Source organism: Melanerpes formicivorus, unplaced genomic scaffold (genome assembly GCF_026170545.1).
Source record: "Melanerpes formicivorus ecotype bairdi unplaced genomic scaffold, bMelFor1.0.p_v2 SCAF_81, whole genome shotgun sequence".
Lineage (NCBI taxonomy): Eukaryota > Metazoa > Chordata > Aves > Piciformes > Picidae > Melanerpes > Melanerpes formicivorus.
In genome coordinates, this window is record NW_027142433.1 from 769,964 (window position 1) to 790,206 (window position 20,243).

The 20,243-nt window shown below is 65.9% G+C and overlaps 1 protein-coding gene across 2 annotated transcripts; it reads right to left on the reverse strand.

Moving 5' to 3' along the window:
* Positions 1–9,025: 9,025 nt before the first annotated feature.
* TADA1 (transcriptional adaptor 1) lies at positions 9,026–20,146 on the reverse strand. 2 transcript variants are annotated; one of them, XM_068164619.1, is made up of 8 exons: positions 19,985–20,146; positions 19,530–19,621; positions 18,317–18,382; positions 15,446–15,543; positions 14,876–15,085; positions 14,133–14,284; positions 10,549–10,711; positions 9,026–9,386 (listed from the first exon to the last, which is right to left on the reverse strand). In XM_068164619.1, exons 1-8 carry the CDS (start codon positions 20,056–20,058, stop codon positions 9,234–9,236), a joined length of 1,008 nt encoding a protein of 335 aa, XP_068020720.1. In that variant the 5' UTR covers positions 20,059–20,146; the 3' UTR covers positions 9,026–9,233. The 2 variants fall into 2 exon arrangements, with proteins under 2 accessions (XP_068020720.1, XP_068020721.1); XM_068164620.1 differs by lacking the exon at positions 19,530–19,621 and having other exon boundaries at positions 19,985–20,059.
* Between the last annotated feature and the right edge of the window lie 97 nt (positions 20,147–20,243).

Below are 20,243 nucleotides of genomic sequence, written 5' to 3' on the forward strand. Positions count from 1 at the left end.
TTTCTGCAGCATTCATTCCCCTAAGTTCCTGGCTCTGCAGAGTCTGTGAGGCTCAGCCTCCCATTTGCAGCATGGAAGTTTTGCAAGGGAGGATCAGCCACAGGAAGCGAGCACACAGAGAGGCAGTGGTGGCATAGCATCTGCTGTGGCTGAGCTTTGCTGGGGACCACATTCACGGGGGTCAGGGAGGGTGCTCTGAGTGCAGCCTGAAGCAAATCCCCCTTCCCACACCCACCTTGTGTCCTGCAAGCAGCAGCATGCTCCCACCGCAGCAGGGACTCTCTGGGAGCTGCTGTGCCGAAGCTGTCTCTCATCAGGCTTTCCCATGGGCTTCTCTTCTGTTTCCCCCCCGGCATGAAGCTCCTCCTGGCCCTGCAGTGCCCTGGGGAGGCAGGAAAACCATCAAGAGCCTTTATACAGGTTGTGGTTGCTTGGTTTGTTAAAAGATCCTCAGCTGTGCTGTGCCTTGGGGCAGGCAGTGGTCTCAAGCTGTGGCATGGGGACAGGGGCTGGTCCCACCAGCATCCTCCCTCCTCAGCAGTGTGCTGCCCAGAATGGTGCCAGCCCAGGGCTCCAGCAGGGCACTCAGGGAAGCTTCCAGCTGCCTGTGGCATCCCCTCTGCAGCCCATTTCCCCCACAAGCATTCCCACTGTCATTTCCAGCTCTCCACCCACCCACAGAAGCAGTGACGTCCTGCTGGGCTGCATTTGACTTTGTCCTTCAGAACTGGGCTGTGAGAGCAGGCCAGGAGGACTCCTCCTGCTACCTTGCTGGTACCTGCATCATGGCTTTGTAAGACCCAGGAGGAGTTTTTCCCACCATGTGTGGCTGCTCAGGGACTGCACAGGCACCTGTCAGGGGCTGGCTGTGGTCTCAGCCAGGCTGTCCAGGGGCTGCAGTGATGAATCTCCTCTGCTCCACAGCTCTCCCACTCACCAAGATGAGTCTCAAAAACACCACAGGAGGAAGGAGACAATGAGCACAGCCCTGTGAGGAGAGGCTGAGGGAGCTGGGGTTGCTTAGCCTGGAGAAGAGGAGGCTCAGGGGAGACCTTCTTGCTCTCTCCAACTCCCTGAAGGGAGGTTGTAGCCAGGTGGGGGTTGGTCTCAGAGGAATTGGCCACTAGAATATGCTGCCCAGGGAGGTGGTGGAGTCCCCATCCCTGGAGGTGTTAAGAGGGGATTGGATGTGGCACTTGGAGCCATGGTTTAGTAGTCATGAGGTCTTGGGTGACAGGTTGGTCTTGATGATCTTTGAGGTCTCTTCCAACCTTATTGATTCTATGATCAAGGTCCCATTTGCCCAGGCACCACTGAGTCTTCCCTGCCTGTTCGTGCCCATGTAATTCACTGGGCCCAGCCCACAAGGGGAAAGCTGCATCCTGATGCCAAGGGAGAGCCCAGATCCCCTCCAAGGAGAGCTGAGCACCAGGGGGGACCAGGACAGATCAAGGACAGACATCAGCCTTTGTGCTTGTGAAAAGTGAGGGGCTTCTGTCTGGTGGTCCTGGAAGAGAAGCAGACTTTAGGTGATGTGCTTTAAACAGAAACCTCCCTTCTGAAGCAGCAGAAACCACAGATAAGGATGGCACAGAGGTGTGGCAGCACTGCTAAGGAAGTCCCCTAATGGAGCAAGCCATGGCAGCAGCCCCAGCCCCCCCGGATGCCCTCACTGCCCCCCAGCCTCCCCTGGCCCCACGCAGCCAGCACAGCGTAGCCAAGGCAGCAGGGGATTTCTGACAGACCCAAAGCAGTGCAGGGGCACCCAGAGCCTTCCACAGCACTGCACCACAGGCCCATGGCACCCTGGCCGCTTGTTTGCAGTTGGTGATGGGCTCACAGTGCCCACCTGGCAAGCCATGACTCCCAGCCACATGCTGGCACCCACAGGGGCTGGGAGGAGATGTGTCGTGGGGGCAGCATGCAGGTGCCTGCTCCTTGGCAGTCCTGTGCAGCTTGCACAGCCAGCACGTCCCCAGCTGCTCAGGGAAGGGGGCAGCTCCCTCACCCCCAGCACCCCCAGCACATCCCCAGCTGCTCAGGGAAGGGGGCAGCTCCCTCACCCCCAGCACCCCCAGCACATCCCCAGCTGCTCAGGGAAGGGGACAGCTCCCTCACCCCCAGCACCCCCAGCACATCCCCAGCTGCTCAGGGAAGGGGGCAGCTCCCTCACCCCCAGCACATCCCCAGCTGCTCAGGGAAGGGGACAGCTCCCTCACCCCCCTCACAGCCAGCATGTTCCCAGCTGCTCAGGGAAGGGGGCAGCTCCCTCACCCCCCTCACAGCCAGCACATCCCCAGCTGCTCAGGGAAGGGGACAGCTCCCTCACCCCTCTCACAGCCAGCATGTTCCCAGCTGCTCAGGGAAGGGGACAGCTCCCTCACCCCCCTCACCCCCAGCACATCCCCAGCTGCTCAGGGAAGGGGACAGCTCCCTCACCCCTCTCACAGCCAGCATGTTCCCAGCTGCTCAGGGAAGGGGGCAGCTCCCTCACCCCCCTCACCCCCAGCACATCCCCAGCTGCTCAGGGAAGGGGACAGCTCCCTCACCCCCAGCACAGCCACCTGTGGACTGTATTTGGCTCGGGCTGGGCTCCTTGCAGCATCTCTGGCCCCTGTGGCTCTAGATTTAGTAGTGATGCCAGAGCTGCTAAGCCTTTTTCCAGACTTCTTTTGGCCAATGTAGCTGCAAAGCACTGCTCAGAGGCAGGAGGCCTCTGGACCACAGCTGCAAGCAAGGGCAGCAATGGCCTGGCTGAGGCTCCAGAGGAGCAGGCTGGGACCTGTCTTCTGTCTGGGCAGGGCAGCACAGCACAGGAGGACAGACACTGCTCTCCAGTCCCCAGCAACCTGAGAGCCCCTGAGAGGCCTGGAGACTGGCAGCAACCTTGTGCAGGGGGTGCAGGTCTCCCTTCTCACCCAGCCCCTTCCCAGCCCCACTGCAGCACTGCCTTTCCCCAGCCCTGAGAGGAGCCAGGGGAGCAGCGTGCTCCTGCCCACTGCAGCAGGCAGCCAAGGTGCCTGAGGCATGCCCAGGACATGCCCCAGATGCGGCCCGGGCATGCCTCCAGCCTCTGCTCTTTGAAAGAAATTCTTAGTGCTGCTCTCCCTCCCCAGTTTCGTTTTGAAGAGCAGCTGCAGCTCCTCGCCTGTGACACCAACAGGAAGCACAGAGCCACGGCCCAGGCTCGCCGGCATGCAGGGTGCCAGGCTGGGAGGCAGGGGCAGGTGATGCCCCACTGCCCGGCCCCGGGGCACTGAAGGGCTGCAGCAGAGGGGAGCAGAAGGCTGAGGCCGCGGCTCTGCACCGTCCCCAGCTGACAGCCACAACCATCCACCCCCGCCCCGGCGGCCGCAGCTCAGCCTCTGCCTGCGGAACGCTTCCTGCCTGGGGAAAACTGCCCACGGCCCAGCGAAGAGAGGCCAGGACCAAGGGTCCTTGAGCTCCCTTCAGGTGTGGTGCCAGAGCAATGAGCAGCCACAGGAACACACACCAGCCCGGGCAGCGAGCAGCTGGGGGCGCCCAGCTGTGCCTCCAGCGCCTGGCCAGGCTGCTGCGGGGCCAGGCGGCTGCGGGGGCAGGCTGCTGCGGGGCCAGGCTGCTGCGGGGCCAGGCGGCTGCGGGGCCAGGCTGCTGCGGGGCCAGGCGGCTGCGGGGGCAGGCTGCTGCGGGGGCAGGCTGCTGCGGGGGCAGGCTGCTGCGGGGCCAGGCTGCTGCGGGGGCAGGGGGCTGAGGGGGCAGGCTGCTGCGGGGCCAGGCTGCTGCGGGGCCAAGCTGCTGCGGGGGCAGGGGGCTGAGGGGGCAGGCTGCTGCGGGGCCAGGCTGCTGCGGGGGCAGGGGGCTGAGGGGGCAGGCTGCTGCGGGGCCAGGCTGCTGCGGGGCCAGGCGGCTGCGGGGCCAGGCGGCTGCGGGGGCAGGCGGCTGCGGGGGCAGGCGGCTGCGGGGGGCAGGCTGCTGCGGGGCCAGGCGGCTGCGGGGGCAGGCGGCTGCGGGGCCAGGCTGCTGCGGGGCCAAGCGGCTGCGGGGCCAGGCTGCTGCGGGGGCAGGCTGCTGCGGGGCCAGGCGGGCACAGGCCTCTTGCTTGTCACATCCTCCCTGGCTCTAGGAGCAATACCAGAGCCATAGAGTGCCTGGGGGAGCAGAAGTGTTAGGGGCACCAGGACACAGCCTGCCCTTGCCGTGATGCCCACGGAGCTGTTCATGGGTGCTGTGCTCTGCCTGCTCCTGCCCTGCTCCCCAGCAATGCTGAGGTTGTGCTTCCCCAGGGCTGGGTCCCTGCCTGACTTGACACACCCCCAGCCCCGAGGCAGCCCACGGGCACCTTCGGAAGCCTCAGCAGGGGGAAGCCTCGGTTGATTCCCGGAGCAGAGGCAGCAGCAGGGCTGTGGTTAAGCACATCTCTGAGGTCTTGCTCCTTTGCTTACCTTAGCTGGTTTGATGTCCCCGGGGGCTGCCGGCAGCTCCTGCTCCCCCAGGGCCAGGGACGCTCCTGCTGCTCCCTGCTGAGCAGCATCGCCACCAGCCAGGCAGCCTGGGTTGCTGCAGCCTCCTTCCCTGACCCCACCACCAGCAGCTAGCCCTGCAGCAGCGTGGAACCCAGGCCATCTGGCCTCACTTGCCCCCTGTTGCCTACTGAGGGGGCCACTGGGGGCTGGGAGGGGGCCAGCACCTCGAGGCAGCAGGCAGGCTGCTCCCTCCTGGCTGTACATCTTCACATCACTTGTGCAAGGCAGGGCAGGGCTCTGTGTTCTGCCTGGCCAGTGCCACCCCTCAGCAACCCTCAGCCCTCCCAGGTGGCACATTCCAAAGGTGCCTCTGGGAGCCTGCCCTGCAGGGCTGTTTGCCTTTGTCTCTCTGCTAGTTTTTTCCCACCTGAGGGCACTCTGAAGGCACAAATGCTGCAGCTCAGCCCCTGCCTGCCTGAGGGGGTGATGGAGCCCACAGCACCTCAGGGAGCACACCGGGCTGGACACATCCCCCTGGCACCGGCTGGCAAAGCCTGTGCCTGCTGCATCAGACAGCACCAGGGGGGGCTCAGCTGAAAGCAAGGCTGAGTGCAGTCCTGCACTTGTTCTGCTGGGCAGCTCCTGCAAAAGACAGGAGAGCTGGGCTGGGGGAGGGGGTGAAGCCTCAGTGATGGGGATGGGCCTCAGCTCCATCCTGGGCACAGCCTCAAAGCCAGCAGGCAGCTCTCACTCCCCCTGTCCTGCCTTACAGGGGCACAGCAGAGAGTGGCTGCAGCAGGAACTGCCAGGGAAGGCTGCTTAGCCACAGCCACCCTCCAGGGCTGAGAGAGCAGCTGGGCAGCTGTGTACATGGAGGGAAGGAAGCAAGAGGGGAGCAGGCTTGTGTCCACACACAGGCAGCAACACTACCTCTGCACTCCCCAACAAGGGCTCAAGGCCTTCAAAGAGCTGATCCAGGTTGAGCAGCTGGAACCTGGGAGAGTGGAAGGGCTGCTGAGTGGCCAAGCCAAGCAGCCCTCCCTGAGACAGCAGCACCCCCAGCTCCTCTCTCCCTGACAGTGAAAGGGGTTTCAGAAGCAGCTGTCACTGCACCCAAGCAGCTATCTGATTGTGGAACTTTTCAGCAAAGGCCTCAACAACCCAGTGATGGGAAACTGGTTTCAGAAATTCAAATGGAAACAGTGTTGTTTTCAGTGATAAACACCACCACCCCCCAGCCAGGCAGCCAGCTGGAGCCTGCCCCCTCCCAGGCAGCTCTGCCCAGAGACAGCTCCTCCAGGGTTCGTCTGGGCAGCAGCTCCAGCTGCCCTCCCAGCCAGCAGCCAGCCCTGCTCCCAGGCACAGGGCCCCAGCCACTGGCCCCAGGGGGAAAGGGTAAGGGCCAGGCCTGTGGCACAGGGCCTGCCTGCAGGCTGTGCAGTGGGAATGGCTCCACCAGGCACACCTGAGCTGGCAAGGAGGCCACCAGCACCGCCCAGGGTGGCAGCTTCAGGTGGTCCTCCACACTGTGCCCACTGCAGGGAGGTCAGGGCCCCCAGCAGCACCTCCTACTGCTCAAATGCAGCAGCTTTGTGTCCTCACTCCAGTGGCCCTCAGGCAGGAACAAGAGCCCAAGCACAGGCCTCCCCTGCTCCACCTGAGCTGCCTCAGGCCGAGGATGGTCTGCAGTCCCAGAGCCCCCTCTGGACAGATGTTACCTGGAGACAAACTCATTTCCTGGCAAGGGAATCAGAAATGCTACAAACCCCTCGTCACTTCATGGTGAGGAAACACCCTCACACCTTCCCTGTCCAGGTGCAGCTCACTGCTGCCTTTGTCCTGGGTCATCTAAAGAGAAATGAACCTCCCAGACCAGGACCTTGGACCATGAGCAGTCAGGGCCTGAGGCAGGTGAGAGCAGCAGCTCTGTGCTGGCCAGCAGGCTGTGCTTCACCCAGAAGGAATCTGCACCTTGATGCTGCCATTGCTCTACACCCCCCCAGCTGGGTCTGCATCAGGATGCCCAGGACACTCCAGAAGGACTCCTCAGGAGACAGGGGAGGTGCCCTGACCTCAGCACGAGCAGAGGTCTCTGTCCACCTGGGGAAGGCAAAGAGCAGTGCCTGAGCCCTGGCTCTGTACACTCATCAGCTGCTTGCTGCTGTGCAAACCATGCTCCTGGTGGCTCCTGGGGCAGGAGGCATCCTCCCAGCTGATTCCAGTGCCATCTAGAGCTGCTGCTTCAGAACTCAGGGGTCCCTCATTTTAGGTGGCTGAGTGCCACAGTGAAGGCTTAGCTGCTATTACAGTGAAAGCCACCAGCCCCACAGGGCTCCAGGACCCACCTCAGGGCAGGTCCCCAGGGCTGGCTGCTGGTTACCAGTGGCACTCAACCCTGGGACCAACACTTTGGAGTCAACACTGAGCCTCCTTATGCTGTAGTACCATTGCTGCTGACCCAGAGCATGGGATGGAGCACACGGGCAGCCAGCTGCAGATGAGAGCCAGCTGGGAGGAGTGGTTCAAACACTGGAGGGACCCAGCCAGGTTGGAAGAGCAGAGCAAGAGGAACCTCAAGAAGTTTAATGGCAAATGCACAACCCTGCTAGGAGGATGGAGTAGCCTCCTGCAGCACAGGCTGGAGGCAAAAGGCAAGCAAGCAGCTTGGCAGGGAAGGACCTGGAGGTGATCAGCTGGACAAGCAACTCTGCAGTGCCCACACACAGCACAGGCAAACTGCTAGCAGGAGCACAGCAGCAAGGGGCTCCAGCTGGGAGCTGTGTCCACCGGGGGCTCCCCAGCACAAGGACAGGGATGTACCACAAGCAGCTCAGTGGAGATGGCCAAGATGGTTTGGGCTGGATGTGTGCAAAAGAGAGCCAGGTTTGCTGGGCCTGGAGGGAAGGCAAGGGGAGAGCTTGCTGTGACCTGGCACCCTCTGGAGAGGGCCACAGGGCAACAGGGCAAGCTGAAGAGCAGCAGGCACAAGGTGAGGAATCCTGAGGAGAGGCAGGCAAAGCCTTCCCCAGCAGCAGGGTCACACACTGGTGCAGGAAATGCCACCACAGCCACGCAGCCTGCTCTGCCTTTGAGCTGAGCCCTGCCTGCAGCAGGGGGTGGACACAGCAGCCTCCAGACATCCCTTGCAGCTCAGTCCATGAAGCACACTTCAAGAGTCCTCCTGCTTCGTGGGAGAGCTTTCCCAGCTGTGACAGGGGGCTGACAGAACTGCCTCGCCCGGGTCCTTGCTGCCCAGCAGGTGTCCCAAACAACACTTAGTTTGCTGAGGAACAGACTCAGCTCTTCAGAGCAGGACTGCCTGCAGAGCCCTCCCCTAGCACGGGCAAGGGGAGCACAGAGGCCCTGCCCCTGCCACACCGGCTGCTGTGCTTCAGAACTCCCTGGGGATGCTGCCAGGGGCTGCCTGCTCTCTTCGGATCCACAGAGCCGCCACAGAGCTGCTGGCAAACAAGCTCAGTGCTTTCATTTTCCAGCAGCAGCATAACAATGGCCTGGGAAATCCCCCTCCCACACCCCGAGTCCTCACCCGGGCAGGCCTGATGAGCTTGCCACGCACCCAGCTCCAGTGCTGCCCTTAAAACCCTCACATGAAAGCCACCGGGGTCAGCTTCCAGGCGAAGGCTGCCCCTGAGTAGCTGCCGGTGCTTCAACACACAACAGACCCGAGGCAGGCACCGCAACAAAGCTCCCACCCCCCCCGCCCCCTCCCCTCCCAGCCACAGCCTGAGGCTCTGCCTGCCGCGAGTACCACTGCCGGCCCCTGCTGCCTGCCCCCGCTGCCAGCTCCTGCTGCCTGCCCCCGCTGCCGGCTCCCCCGGCTGCTTCTCACTCCTAGCACCAGGAGAGCCACGGCTCCCGGCACAGGCCCTGCCCCCTGCTGTGCCCAGCCCCCAGCACACCCCAGCAGGGCATGCAGGGGAGCCAGACTGCAGCTGACAGCTGCACAGCCCCTGGCTGCAGCTCTGGGCCAGCATCGGCACTCCTGGGAGGAAGCACCAGGGACCTGCACCCTCTCCAGTCCTGGGGGTGCAGCAGAGAAGAAACTGCAGGGGAAGTGGAGAGATGATGGCTCTGCTCTCCAAACACTGCCCAAGCAGAGGAGAGCCAGGAGCTTCCCTTTCACGTTGCCCCAGAGCAAGCTGCTCCAGTTCTGCTCTCTGGAGGCACAGTAAGGCTAAGCCATCCCCCAGCAGGTGCCCCCACAGGAGTGGTTCAACCCAGGTAAGGCAGGAACTAAGACACTTCAACAGAGTCCTCCTGTTGTAAGCTGCCTATTCCCCTCAGCCCTGAGGAACACACAGGGAGACAGCAGAGTATCCAAAACACAGCAGTGGAATTTCCTCTCTCACAGGGATCTGCATGGCCCCCACGGGGAGAGGTGTGACAGGGGGGAGGGCAGACAGGCAGAGCCCAGCTGCTGACAGGAGAAAACACAACCCCCGACTGAAACCCAGCTCCTGCCACTCCCACCTTTCTTTTTCCTTGAAAACCCCAAACAAAGCAACAGACACACAAACACCCCACCCCCACACACCCCCCACACCCCCCCTCACCCCCCCCCAAGTCTCTGCAGACAGATCTCTTGTTTCCCCCTCCCAGCTCCGTGGGGTGGCTGCACAGGCTGCAGGCTCCTGTCCCACAAGTCACTCACATTCCATAGGCAAAGCTGACTGCTAGCTTGCATCAGCCTTGCAGTGCTGGCCCGGAGGCACCTGAGTGCCAGTCCCAGGGCACAGCACCAAAGGCACCCCAGGCCTGCAGCCAGCTCTAGCAGAGCAGGAGGCCCTCCCTGGCGGCCAGGCGCTGGCGGTGGATCCTGTCCTGCTGCAGCTCCTCGTGGTTGGGGTGCCAGAGCTTCATCACAATCCTCTCAATGTTCAGAGCATAGACAGTGTGGGCAGGGATCACTTCCTTGTGCACCTGCAGGTAGAGAAGATGGTAGCAAACAACTCTCATCCTTTCAAACTGATTTCCCCACACTGCCTACTGAATCACAGAGCTGCCAGGGCTGGAAGGGAGCTCAAGGCTCAGCCAGCCCCAACCCCCCTGCCATGGGCAGGGACACCTCACACCACAGCAGGTTGCTCACAGCCACATCCAGCCTGGCTGCAAATACCTCCAGGCAGGAGGCTTCCACCACCTCCCTGGGCAGCCTGTGCCAGGCTCTCACCACCCTCCTGGGGAACAACTTCTTCCTCACAGCCAATCTCAATCTCCCCACTTCTAGCTCTGCTCCATCCCCCCCAGTCCTATCCCTCCCTGACACCCTGAAGAACCTCCCTCTGCTATGGGATGGTCAAGAAAGCCACCCTTGCAGAGCAGGAACACAGGAGGAGGGCTGCACCTGGCCAGCACTGCCACAGCAGCCACCCCCCAGCTAACACCTCCATGGTAGGGAGGTGCTCCCCCTGCTCCCCCAGTGGCTGAGAATGGATTGTCACAAGCCCTAAACCCAGCTCTGAGTAAGCACAGGAGGAATGCTGGATTGCAGCTGTCACAGGGGAGGCTCTGCCTCCAGAGCCTAGGAGACAAAATCCCAAGGCCTGTTGACAACAGGGATCAGGGAGAATCTCTTGCAGCTACCAGGAGGTGTTCAAAGCAGCCTGGATCTCCCCAGAGAGGGAGAGACCCACAGGCATACTGCACCTCCATGGGATGTATGCCCGTGGTGAACCATGGAGCTCTCCTTGGGCACCTCCCCAGGGCTGGGGTGAGCACAGCTAGTTCAGTGCATGAGGCTGCACACTAGGGCCCTTCAGGAGCCAGGTGGAACAGGGGGATCAGGAGGAGACACGGCAGGCAGGACATTTTGCTGCACAAGCCTCAGCCTAGCTCAGTTCTGACGCAGCCTCTGCACTCCTGCCACAGAGGAAGAGGTGCCCCTTCCCACACGGCTCCAAGGGCTTTCCTCACCAGCTCTGACCCAGGGCAGCAGAGCAGCTGCGAAGCATCAGAGCAGCTGCTAAGCATCAGCCGCGTCAGCCACTGCCCAGCGGCAGAACAGGCCAGGGCCAGGGAGCCGCGAGGGAAGGGACACCGCGCACGAAGCGCAGCCCGGAGCGAGCGCCGCGCCCCCGCGCACCTGCAGGGCCTCCAACAGGTCATACATGTTGACTGGGGGCAGGCAGGCGGGCAGGGGCGCCCCGGAGCAGGCCAGCAGGAGAGCTGCCTGCTGCTCCGCGTCGTCAGGCGGCGGCGGCGGCGCCAGGCTCTGCCCGCCCGAGGGCGGCCCGCAGCTGGGGGGGCTGTGGAGAGAGAGAGCGGGCTGGGAACCTGCCAGCCGGGCACCCGCTCTGCCCGGCACCCGCCCCGCCCGGCACCCGCCCTGCCCGGCACCCCGCACCCGCCCCGCCGGGCACCCCGCACCCGCCCGGCACCCCGCACCCGCCCGGCACCCCCGCACCCGCCCCGCCGGGCACCCGCCCCGCCGGGCACCCCGCACCCGCCCCGCCCGGCACCCGCCCCGCCGGGCACACTGCACCCGCCCCGCCGGGCACCCGCCCCGCCGGGCACCCCGCACCCGCCCCGCCGGGCACCCCGCACCCGCCCCGCCCGGCACACTGCACCCGCCCGGCACCCGCCCCGCCGGGCACACTGCACCCGCCCCGCCGGGCACCCGCCCCGCCGGGCACCCCGCACCCGCCCCGCCCGGCACCCCGCACCCGCCCCGCCGGGCACACTGCACCCGCCCGGCACCCGCCCCGCCGGGCACCCCGCACCCGCCCCGCCGGGCACCCGCCCCGCCCGGCACCCCGCACCCGCCCCGCCGGGCACCCGCCCCGCCGGGCACCCCGCACCCGCCCCGCCCGGCACCCCGCACCCGCCCCGCCGGGCACACTGCACCCGCCGGGCACCCGCCCCGCCGGGCACCCCGCACCCGCCCCGCCGGGCACCCGCCCCGCCGGGCACCCCGCACCCGCCCCGCCCGGCACCCCGCACCCGCCCCGCCGGGCACACTGCACCCGCCCGGCACCCGCCCCGCCGGGCACCCCGCACCCGCCCCGCCGGGCACCCGCCCCGCCGGGCACCCCGCACCCGCCCCGCCCGGCACCCCGCACCCGCCCCGCCGGGCACACTGCACCCGCCCGGCACCCGCCCCGCCGGGCACCCCGCACCCGCCCCGCCCGGCACCCGCCCCGCCCGGCACCCGCCCCGCCCGGCACCCTGCACCCGCTCTGCCGGGCACCCCGCACCCGCCCCGCCCGGCACACTGCACCCGCCCGGCACCCTGCACCCGCTCTGCCGGGCACCCCGCACCCCCTCCGCCCGGCACCCCCGCGCCCCGCCCGGCACCCCGCGCCCCGCCCGGCACCCCGCAACCCCTCCGGCACCCGGCAGGGCCTTGGCCCCAGGCCTGGCTCTCCTGTGCTGCCTGACTGCCCGCAGGAGGTGCTGTACCTGCCTGAGAACTTCTGCAGCACAAGCAGCACCAACCCCTCCCCCCCAGGCTGCAGCCTCACTCTGCTGAGCTGAACTGCCCTGGGCAGCCCCTGGAGCCATACAAGGGCCACGGTTGGAAGGGACCCCAAGCATCAGCCAGCCCCAACCCCCTGCCATGGGCAGGGACACCTCACACCACAGCAGGTTGCTCACAGCCACCTCCAGCCTGGCTGCAAACACCTCCAGGCAGGAGGCTTCCACCACCTCCCTGGGCAGCCTGTGCCAGGCTCTCACCACCCTCATGGGGAACAACTTCTTCCTCACAGCCAATCTCAATCTCCCCACTTCTAGTTCTGCTCCATCCCCCCCAGTCCTATCCCTCCCTGACACCCTCACAAGTCCCTCCCCAGCTCTCTTGGAGCCCCCTGCAGATCCTGCAAGGCCACAATGAGGTCTCCTGGGAGTCTTCTCCTCTCCAGTCTGCACAACCCCAACCCCAACTCCCTCAGTCTGTCCTCACAGCAGAGCAGCTCCAGTCCTCTGCTCCTCCTCCTGGCCCTGCTCTGGACACCTTCCAGCACCTCCAGAGCCTCCCTGGCACAGAGGCTCCAGCACTGGCCCCAGAGCTGCAGCTGTGGTCTCAGCAGAGTGGAGCAGAGGGGCAGAATCCCCTCCCTGGCCCTGCTGGCCACACTTCTCTTGCTGCAGGCAGCATTTACAGGCAGCAGTTTCTATCCAGCATGAATAAAAAGGAAGCCACCCACACCACTGAATGGAACTGCATCAGGTATCAGGCAGAGCTGTGTGGTGTGGACTGCACTGGCAGCGCTGCCACCAGACCTTCAACCACCCACAACCTCCTGTCAGCGGCTGGGAGCTGCCACAGACAAACACTGCTGGCTTCTCACGCTGGCAGACACACAGCCCAGGCTGTTTTGACACTGAGGCACTGGAAAACAAGATGACCTTGAAGCTCTGCCACCTGGACAGGCACACCAAGGCACCATGAACACACCAGTTTGCAGGTGACAGGCTGGCAGTGCCCTGCAGGCCCTCCCTGGCATCACACCCCTGGGGCACAACAGCAGCGACCCAGAGGCAGCAGCAGCCCTGGAAGCAGCAGAGCTCTTGTGCCACTCACTACAGCTCCCAAAAGCCAGCACTGGCTGAGGGCATTCAGAGGCCTGGGGGCACCTTCATGAATTGTCAGACAAGCACAGCAAGGGAGAGAGACTTCACATGACCCTGAACTCCACTGCCGAGAAGCACAGAATGAACCAGGCTGGAACAGGCCTCAGAGCTCATCCAGACCAACCTGCCCCCAGCACCATCTGATCAACTCAACCACGGCACCAAGGGCCTCATCCAAGCCTGTCTTGAACACCTCCAGGGATGGGGACTCCACCACCTCCCTGGGCAGCACATCCCAGTGGCCAATCTCTCTTGCTGGGGAAGAACTTTCTCCTCACCTCCAGCCTAAACCTCCCCTGGCACAGCCTGAGACTGTGTCCTCTTGTTCTGGTGCTGGCTGCCTGGGAGAAGAGCCCAACCCCCTCCCAGCTACAACCACCTTTCAGGTAGCTGCAGAGAGCAAGAAGGTCTCCCCTGAGCCTCCTCTTCTCCAGGCTAAGCAACCCCAGCTCCCTCAGCCTCTCCTCCCAGGGCTGTGCCCCAGACCCCTGCCCAGCCCTGCTGCCCTCCTGCTCTCCCTGTTCAGCTCCCTGCAGCGAAGCCTTCCGAGTGTGACAGCTGAACACCAGCGCAAGCAGCTGCTCCCGAGGGCACAGGAGGGCAGCTGCAGGCTGGAGAGCTGCGTGCAGGGCAGGGCAGGGCGGCGCGGGCAGGGCGGGCAGGGCAGGGCGGCATGTGCAGGGCAGGGCGGGCAGGGCAGGGCGGGCAGGGTGGGCAGGGCGGCACGGGCAGGGCGGGCAGGGCAGGGCGGGCAGGGCGGGGCGGGCAGGGCAGGGCGGCGCGCGCAGGGCAGGGCGGCGCAGGCAGGGCAGGGCGGCGCGGGCAGGGCGGGCAGGGCAGGGCGGGGGTGGCGCGGGCAGGGCGGGGCGGCGCGCGCAGGGCGGGCAGGGCGGTGCGGGCAGGGCGGGGCGGCGCGGGCAGGGCAGGGCGGGGCGGCGCGGGCAGGGCGGGGCGGCGCGCGCAGGGCGGGCAGGGCGGGCAGGGCGGGCAGGGCGGCGTGGGCAGGGCAGGGCGGGGCAGGGCGGGCAGGGCGGCGCAGGCAGGGCGGGCAGGGCAGGGCGGCGCGGGCAGGGCGGGCAGGGCAGGGCTCCGTACCCCTCCAGCAGGCAGTGGTAGGCGGCGACGCTGTTGCGCAGGTAGGGCTGGGGGCTGACGTTGCTGCCCAGGGCGTAGCGGAAGTGGCCGTCCCGCAGCCGGTAGGCCTTCCTCCTGGAGATCACCGAGCTCAGGATGTCCTTCAGGTGGCTCTGCAGGGCACAACCCCCTCACCACGCCTGCTGCTCCACCCCTGCCCCGCCCTGCCCCTCCCAGCGGCCTCACCCAGGGGCCGGAGGCAGGCAGCGCTCCGCACTACAGAGAGCTGAGCGGGAGGGGGCCGAGGGCAGGGCACAGCAGCTCCAGCTGAGGCAGCTGCAGACAGGGCAGGTGGCACTGTCAGAGCTGTGTGCCCAGCCTGGGCACCCTGCTGCCCCTGGCACTGTCAGAGCTGTGAGAGTGCCCAGCCTGGGCACCCTGCTGCCCCTGGCACTGCCAGAGCTGTGAGAGTGCCCAGCCTGGGCCTTGTCCCAGAGCAGCCCCCTGACCGTGCCAGGAGCCCCTCGTGGGCAGGTGCTTAACGCTGGCAGGGCAGAACTCTGAGGCCTCCATCCGGGATGCCACAAACCTGGCAGCCCTTCGCTTCTCATCCCCCTCCTGCCGAGGCAACTGCACCCTTAGAGCAGCAGCTGCCCCCCAGGGGGGTGCTCCTCAGGGGGGTGCTCCTCAGGGGGGCTGCCCCTCAGGGGGGCTGCTCCTCAGGGGGGCTGCCCCCTGCTGCACACAGGGCACTGCTGCCTCACCTCCACGGCCAGCACCACGGCGGTGACCGCCTCCTCGGTGACGTTGTCCAGCCCGTGCTCGTAGGCCGTCACAATCATCCTGCCCTCCAGCTGGCCTCGAGTGGGCAGCATCATGGTGTGAGAGCACAGCTTCAGGTCATCCTCCTCCTGGGGGTCCTTTGCCACAAACTGCTGGGCTCCAGACAGGGGGTTCTGAGGCTGGAATCGGTGCTGTTGTGGGCACAGCGTTAGGGCAGGCTCCGGCTCGCCGAGGCCAAACCTCCCTCCCCAGCCCACAGCAAACAGCAGCTCCTCCCAGCAGGGCAAGGCAGAGCCACAGCTACCTCTCACCAGCCCCTGGAACGCAGGCTCTGGCAGCTTGGGCGTTTAGAGAGCCTCCCAGGGATTCTCCAGTGCCCAGCCAAGCTGTGCCACACGGCAGCCTGCCTCCCAAGAGAGAGGCAGCAGCCCCCAGCCCCCCCCCTTTCCCCAGCCCAGGGCTCAGCTCTGGCCTCCAGCACTGCACTCCTCCCCCCGGGGACAGCAGCAGGCAGAGGCTGGGCCCCAGGCCCCGGGGCCATGCACACTCACATCAAACTTCTGTCGAACCGAGGAGATCTTCTTCTTCCCCTTGGGCTTCCCAGGCTTGGCTGCAGAGCCCCCTGGCCATGGCAGGGACCCAGCACCCTCTGCAGACAGGAGAGAGAAAGCCCTGCTCAGCAGCTGCTGCTGCCCCGGGGCCAGGAGGAAGCCACTCACACAAGAAAGCCTGAGCCAGCTGGCTCCAGCTAAGCCTTTAGCCCCGTCTTGGCAGCCAGGGCCCAGGGCTAGGACTCAGCAGGGAGGCTGCTCCTGGCAGTGCTTCCCTCCCACTGCTAGCCCCTTGCCCTCTGGGCTCACTCAAGATCCCATCACTGTGGCAGAGGTTTCTGTCCACATTCCACACACAAACCCACGGCAGAAGGAGAGGCAGGAGCACAGCCTGCAAGGCAAGGGACAAGGCAGGAGCATGCACTTGTTCCAGCAGGAGCTAGCCCAGAGGGAGATCCTCCTCCCACCAACTCCTGCTCAGCTCCGATGCTAAGCAGCAGGACCAAGCAGCCTGACTCCTGACATCTGCCTTCACTGCTCCCCACCACCCTTGGCAAGCTTTGTCCTGGCCCCTGTCAAAGAGCACAGCTGATCAGTGCTGTCCCACCGAGCTGGGAGGAGGAGGGAAGGAGCTGCAGAGCCACAGCCTGGCACTCACAGCTCTGGGCAAGGCAGAGAGCCTGCCAGGGCACTGCCAGGACCTGCTCACAACTCCTTCAGGCACACTGAAGGTCAAAGGATGTGCCCATGCTTGCTGACAGGGAGTGAGAGCTGCAAGGCAAGGCCTGGACAGCCCTCTCCTGGCTACAGAGGCAGCCTCTGCCTTGTGCCTCCAGGGCCTCCCCCCCCAGCACTGCACAGCAAGCCAGCAGCCTCTTTGCCTCAGGGCACAGCAGGCCCTGTGCTGGGGCCCTGCCTGCCCCCTGGCAGCCTGCTGAGCTCAGCTCTGCAGGCAGTTCAGCTGCTGCAGAGCAGGGGCTGGAGCTCTGCTGCTGTGCAGTGCTGGCAGCACTCTGATGCCTCAGGCACTCCCCAGCCACACTGGAGCCAGCCTCTGGCACCTCCAAGGAGATGGCCAAGGGGGGAGAGCAGCCAGCTCAGCCAGCTCACCCTGCTCAGGCTGCCAGGCTGCTCAGGCTGCAGGCACACTGAGTACCAAGCAGGCAGCTGTGGCTGCTCCCTGGCAGGCAGGCTGATGCCCCCAGCACCTCCAGCTCTCCCAGCCAGCTCTCATCTGCTGTCATCAGGAGGCCATCAGCTCAGCTGCACTGCAGCCCTGCCTGCAGGGGGTCCTTGGCTACCTGGAGCTTCCCACACTCACAGGAAAGACCCAAACCGACAAAGCAAACCTCCCCCACAGGAGGCTGGGGCTCAGCTGAAGCCTTGGCAGGGGCAGCTGCTGGTGGAACACGACCTGCACACACAGGCAGGGGGCAAAGGGCTTCCTGAGGGGTTTAGCTGCATCCTCCTGCTGAGGTGGGCACCAGCAGTGCATGGCAGAGCCTGCTGCCACAATCCACCAGCCAGGAGCCATGGGGAGATAATAACCCCCCCAGAACCCCTGCAGCTGGTGTCAGGCAGCACTGCAGCTGGTGTCAGGCAGCACTGCAGCACTGCAGCTGGTGTCAGGCAGCACTGCAGCAGGTGTCAGGCAGCACTGTGCCCCTGCCAGCCCCTGCCCTGCCCTGAGCTCAGCTGTGCCCCTGCCAGCCCCTGCCCTGAGCTGAGCTCAGCTGTGCCCCTGCCAGCCCCTGCCCTGAGCTGAGCTCAGCTGTGCCCCTGCCAGCCCCTGCCCTGAGCTGAGCTCAGCTGTGCCCCTGCCAGCCCCTGCCCTGCCCTGAGCTCAGCTGTGCCCCTGCCAGCCCCTGCCCTGAGCTGAGCTCAGCTGTGCCCCTGCCAGCCCCTGCCCTGAGCTGAGCTCAGCTGTGCCCCTGCCAGCCCCTGCCCTGAGCTGAGCTCAGCTGTGCCCCTGCCAGCCCCTGCCCTGAGCTGAGCTCAGCTGTGCCCCTGCCAGCCCCTGCCCTGAGCTGAGCTCAGCTGTGCCCCTGCCAGCCCCTGCCCTGAGCTGAGCTCAGCTGTGCCCCTGCCAGCCCCTGCCCTGAGCTGAGCTCAGCTGTGCCCCTGCCAGCCCCTGCCCTGAGCTGAGCTCAGCTGTGCCCCTGCCAGCCCCTGCCCTGAGCTGAGCTCAGCTGTGCCCCTGCCAGCCCCTGCCCTGAGCTGAGCTCAGCTGTGCTCCTGCCAGCCCCTGCCCTGAGCTGAGCTCAGCTGTGCCCCTGCCAGCCCCTGCCCTGAGCTGAGCTCAGCTGTGCCCCTGCCAGCCCCTGCCCTGCCCTGAGCTGAGCTCAGCTATGCCCCTGCCAGCCCCTGCCCTGAGCTGAGCTCAGCTGTGCCCCTGCCCTGCCCTGGACTGGGGGCTCTGAGCAAAGCACCTGAGGCCAGCCAGGCCAGCTGCCTGCTGAGCTACAAGGGTAACCCCCTGCAGAGGGCTGGGGTCAGTGAAGCCTCTCTCCCAGGGAGCATTCCTGTCAGCCACGTGCCTGATCTCAGTGACAAGCCCAGCAGAGAGCAGAGCCAAGTGAGGAGAGAGAGGCCCCAGTGAGCACAGCACCAAGCAGCCTCTCCTCAGCACAGCAGCTCACAGGCCTAGCCCAGAAGCCAGGCCACCCTCCCCCTCCCAGAGCCTGGCCCTGGCCACAGCCTCCCTGCAGAGGCACTCTGCTGCAGCCAGCTGCAGCTGCTGGCCCTGCCTGCACGGCAAGAGGAGCAGGAGCAGCAGGGCTCAGAGAGCCAGAGGGCTGTGGGGAGAAGCCAGGCAGAGAGCTGGCACAGTGCCACCTCTGACTGCTTGCAGGGAGGCCTCTCAGGGCTTACCTGGGGCAGAAACCAGGATCTGGCATCGGGTGAGAATGGCCAGGAGGAAGTCGTTGTGAGAGTGCACTGTGGAGAGACAGAGAGCAGCACCCCCTCAGCCCCCAGAGCACCCCCAGGGGCCCCTGGGGCAGCTCCTCACTGCCTGCCCCCCTCCCCAGGGGCAGCTCCTCACTGCCTGGCCCCAGCTGTGCTCTCCCCCCAGCTGCTCAGCCACAGCTTGCAGCTGAAACCTTCTTGTTTTCTCCTGCTGGACTCAGAACCTGCTGCTGCCACCCCTCCGAAGAGCACACTGCACAGGGCATGGAAACAGCTGGGTCACTTCTTGCTGTGCCCCACACCCCAGCCCAGCACACACCATGGAACACCTAGGGCACTCAGCCCCTCAGAGGGGGATCAGCTGCTGCCCCTGCCCCACCAGCCACTGCCCCTGCCCCACCAGCTGCTGCCCCTGCCCCACCAGCCCCACCAGCTGCTGCCCCTGCCCCTGCCCCACCAGCTGCTGCCAGCTGCTGGCTTTGCTAGAAACCGCCCCCTAGGAGCCAGCCCTGGGGCATGGAGGCAACATGAAAGAGCTTCCCCACAGGAGCAAAGAGTGAGCAATTGCACATTAGAAAGAGCAAAGATGAACCTCCTGAGGAGTTTCAGGATCCTGCTTGGCTCATGAAGGCCAAGGGAAACCCAGCTCCCTGTCCCTGCCTGCAGGCACCACAAACATGGAAGCCCTGAGCCACCACCAGGCTCTCGGCACGGCCAGCTTCTGCAGAGCCCCAGGGAGCTGAGGGTGAAGGACTCTCACCCTTCAGCACCCCAAAGGCCAGGGAGCAGACCTGCCTGCTGCAAGGCCACCTGGCTGCCCCAGCCGCACCGCCTGCTCAGCGCAGCACAGAGGAACTGCAGCCCCACGGGGACAGGGAAGCAGAAGGAGGAAAAGGCCTCGGGACCGACAGAACAGCACCTTTGATGTCGCGGCACGTCGGCAGAGGACCAAACCGCCTGCCAGTGCCGGGCCCGCCGAGAGACCGCCCCCGACAGCCGCGGGCACCTCCCCCCTTCCCACCTCCTCTTGCTGCCGGAGCCTCGGCCCTCCTTCCTTCCCTCACAGCACCTTACCCAGCCAAGAGGCAACTCGCAGCAGGGAGGCGGTCCCCCGGGCCTGGCGGGGGCAAGGGAGCATTAGAGCCGGCGAGAAACGAAGCACGAGGTGGCTCCTTACCATTGTCCTGCGTGAGAAGCCTGCGAGCCTCCAGGTCAAACTCCTCCTTGCTGATCTTTTGCTTGAACCACAGCTTCAAGTTGGCCCAGTACCTAGCGCGGAAGGGGGAAAGTGCTGACAGCGACGGGAAAGCTGCGCTCCGGCGGCTCAGAGGAGCCGGGGCAGCGCCGGGGCAGCGCCGTGCCGCGGGGACAACGCGCGGCGCCCCCGAGGCGCCCCCGAGCCAGGCGCGGCAGCCAGGAGCGGCAGGCAGGCACGGCACGGCAGCCAGGAGCGGCGCCCCCGAGGCCGGCGAGCGCGGCAGGCAGGCACAGCAGGCAGGCAGGCAGGCACGGCAGCCAGGAGCGGCAGCCAGGAGCGGCAGCCAAGCGCGGCAGGCAGGCAGGCAGGCAGGCACGGCAGCCAGGAGCGGCAGCCAAGCGCGGCGCTGCGCCCCGGCCCCGCCCCCCACTCACTGCTTCACGTTCTCGCCCAGCGCCTCGCTCAGGCTCTTCTTGGCCGCCTCCAGCTCGCTCACGTACGTCGCCATCGCCCCCCGAGAGACCGGCAGCGGCACCGCCGCGGGGCTCGGCGGCGGCCGTAAAGCGCGCCGGCCGTACAGCGCGGCGGCCGCGCGTCACGTCACAGCGCGTCACGTCACAGCGCGTCACAGCGCGTCACGTCACAGCGCGTCACGTCAGGCCGCATCGGGGGCGCGGCCGTGCGCATGCGCAG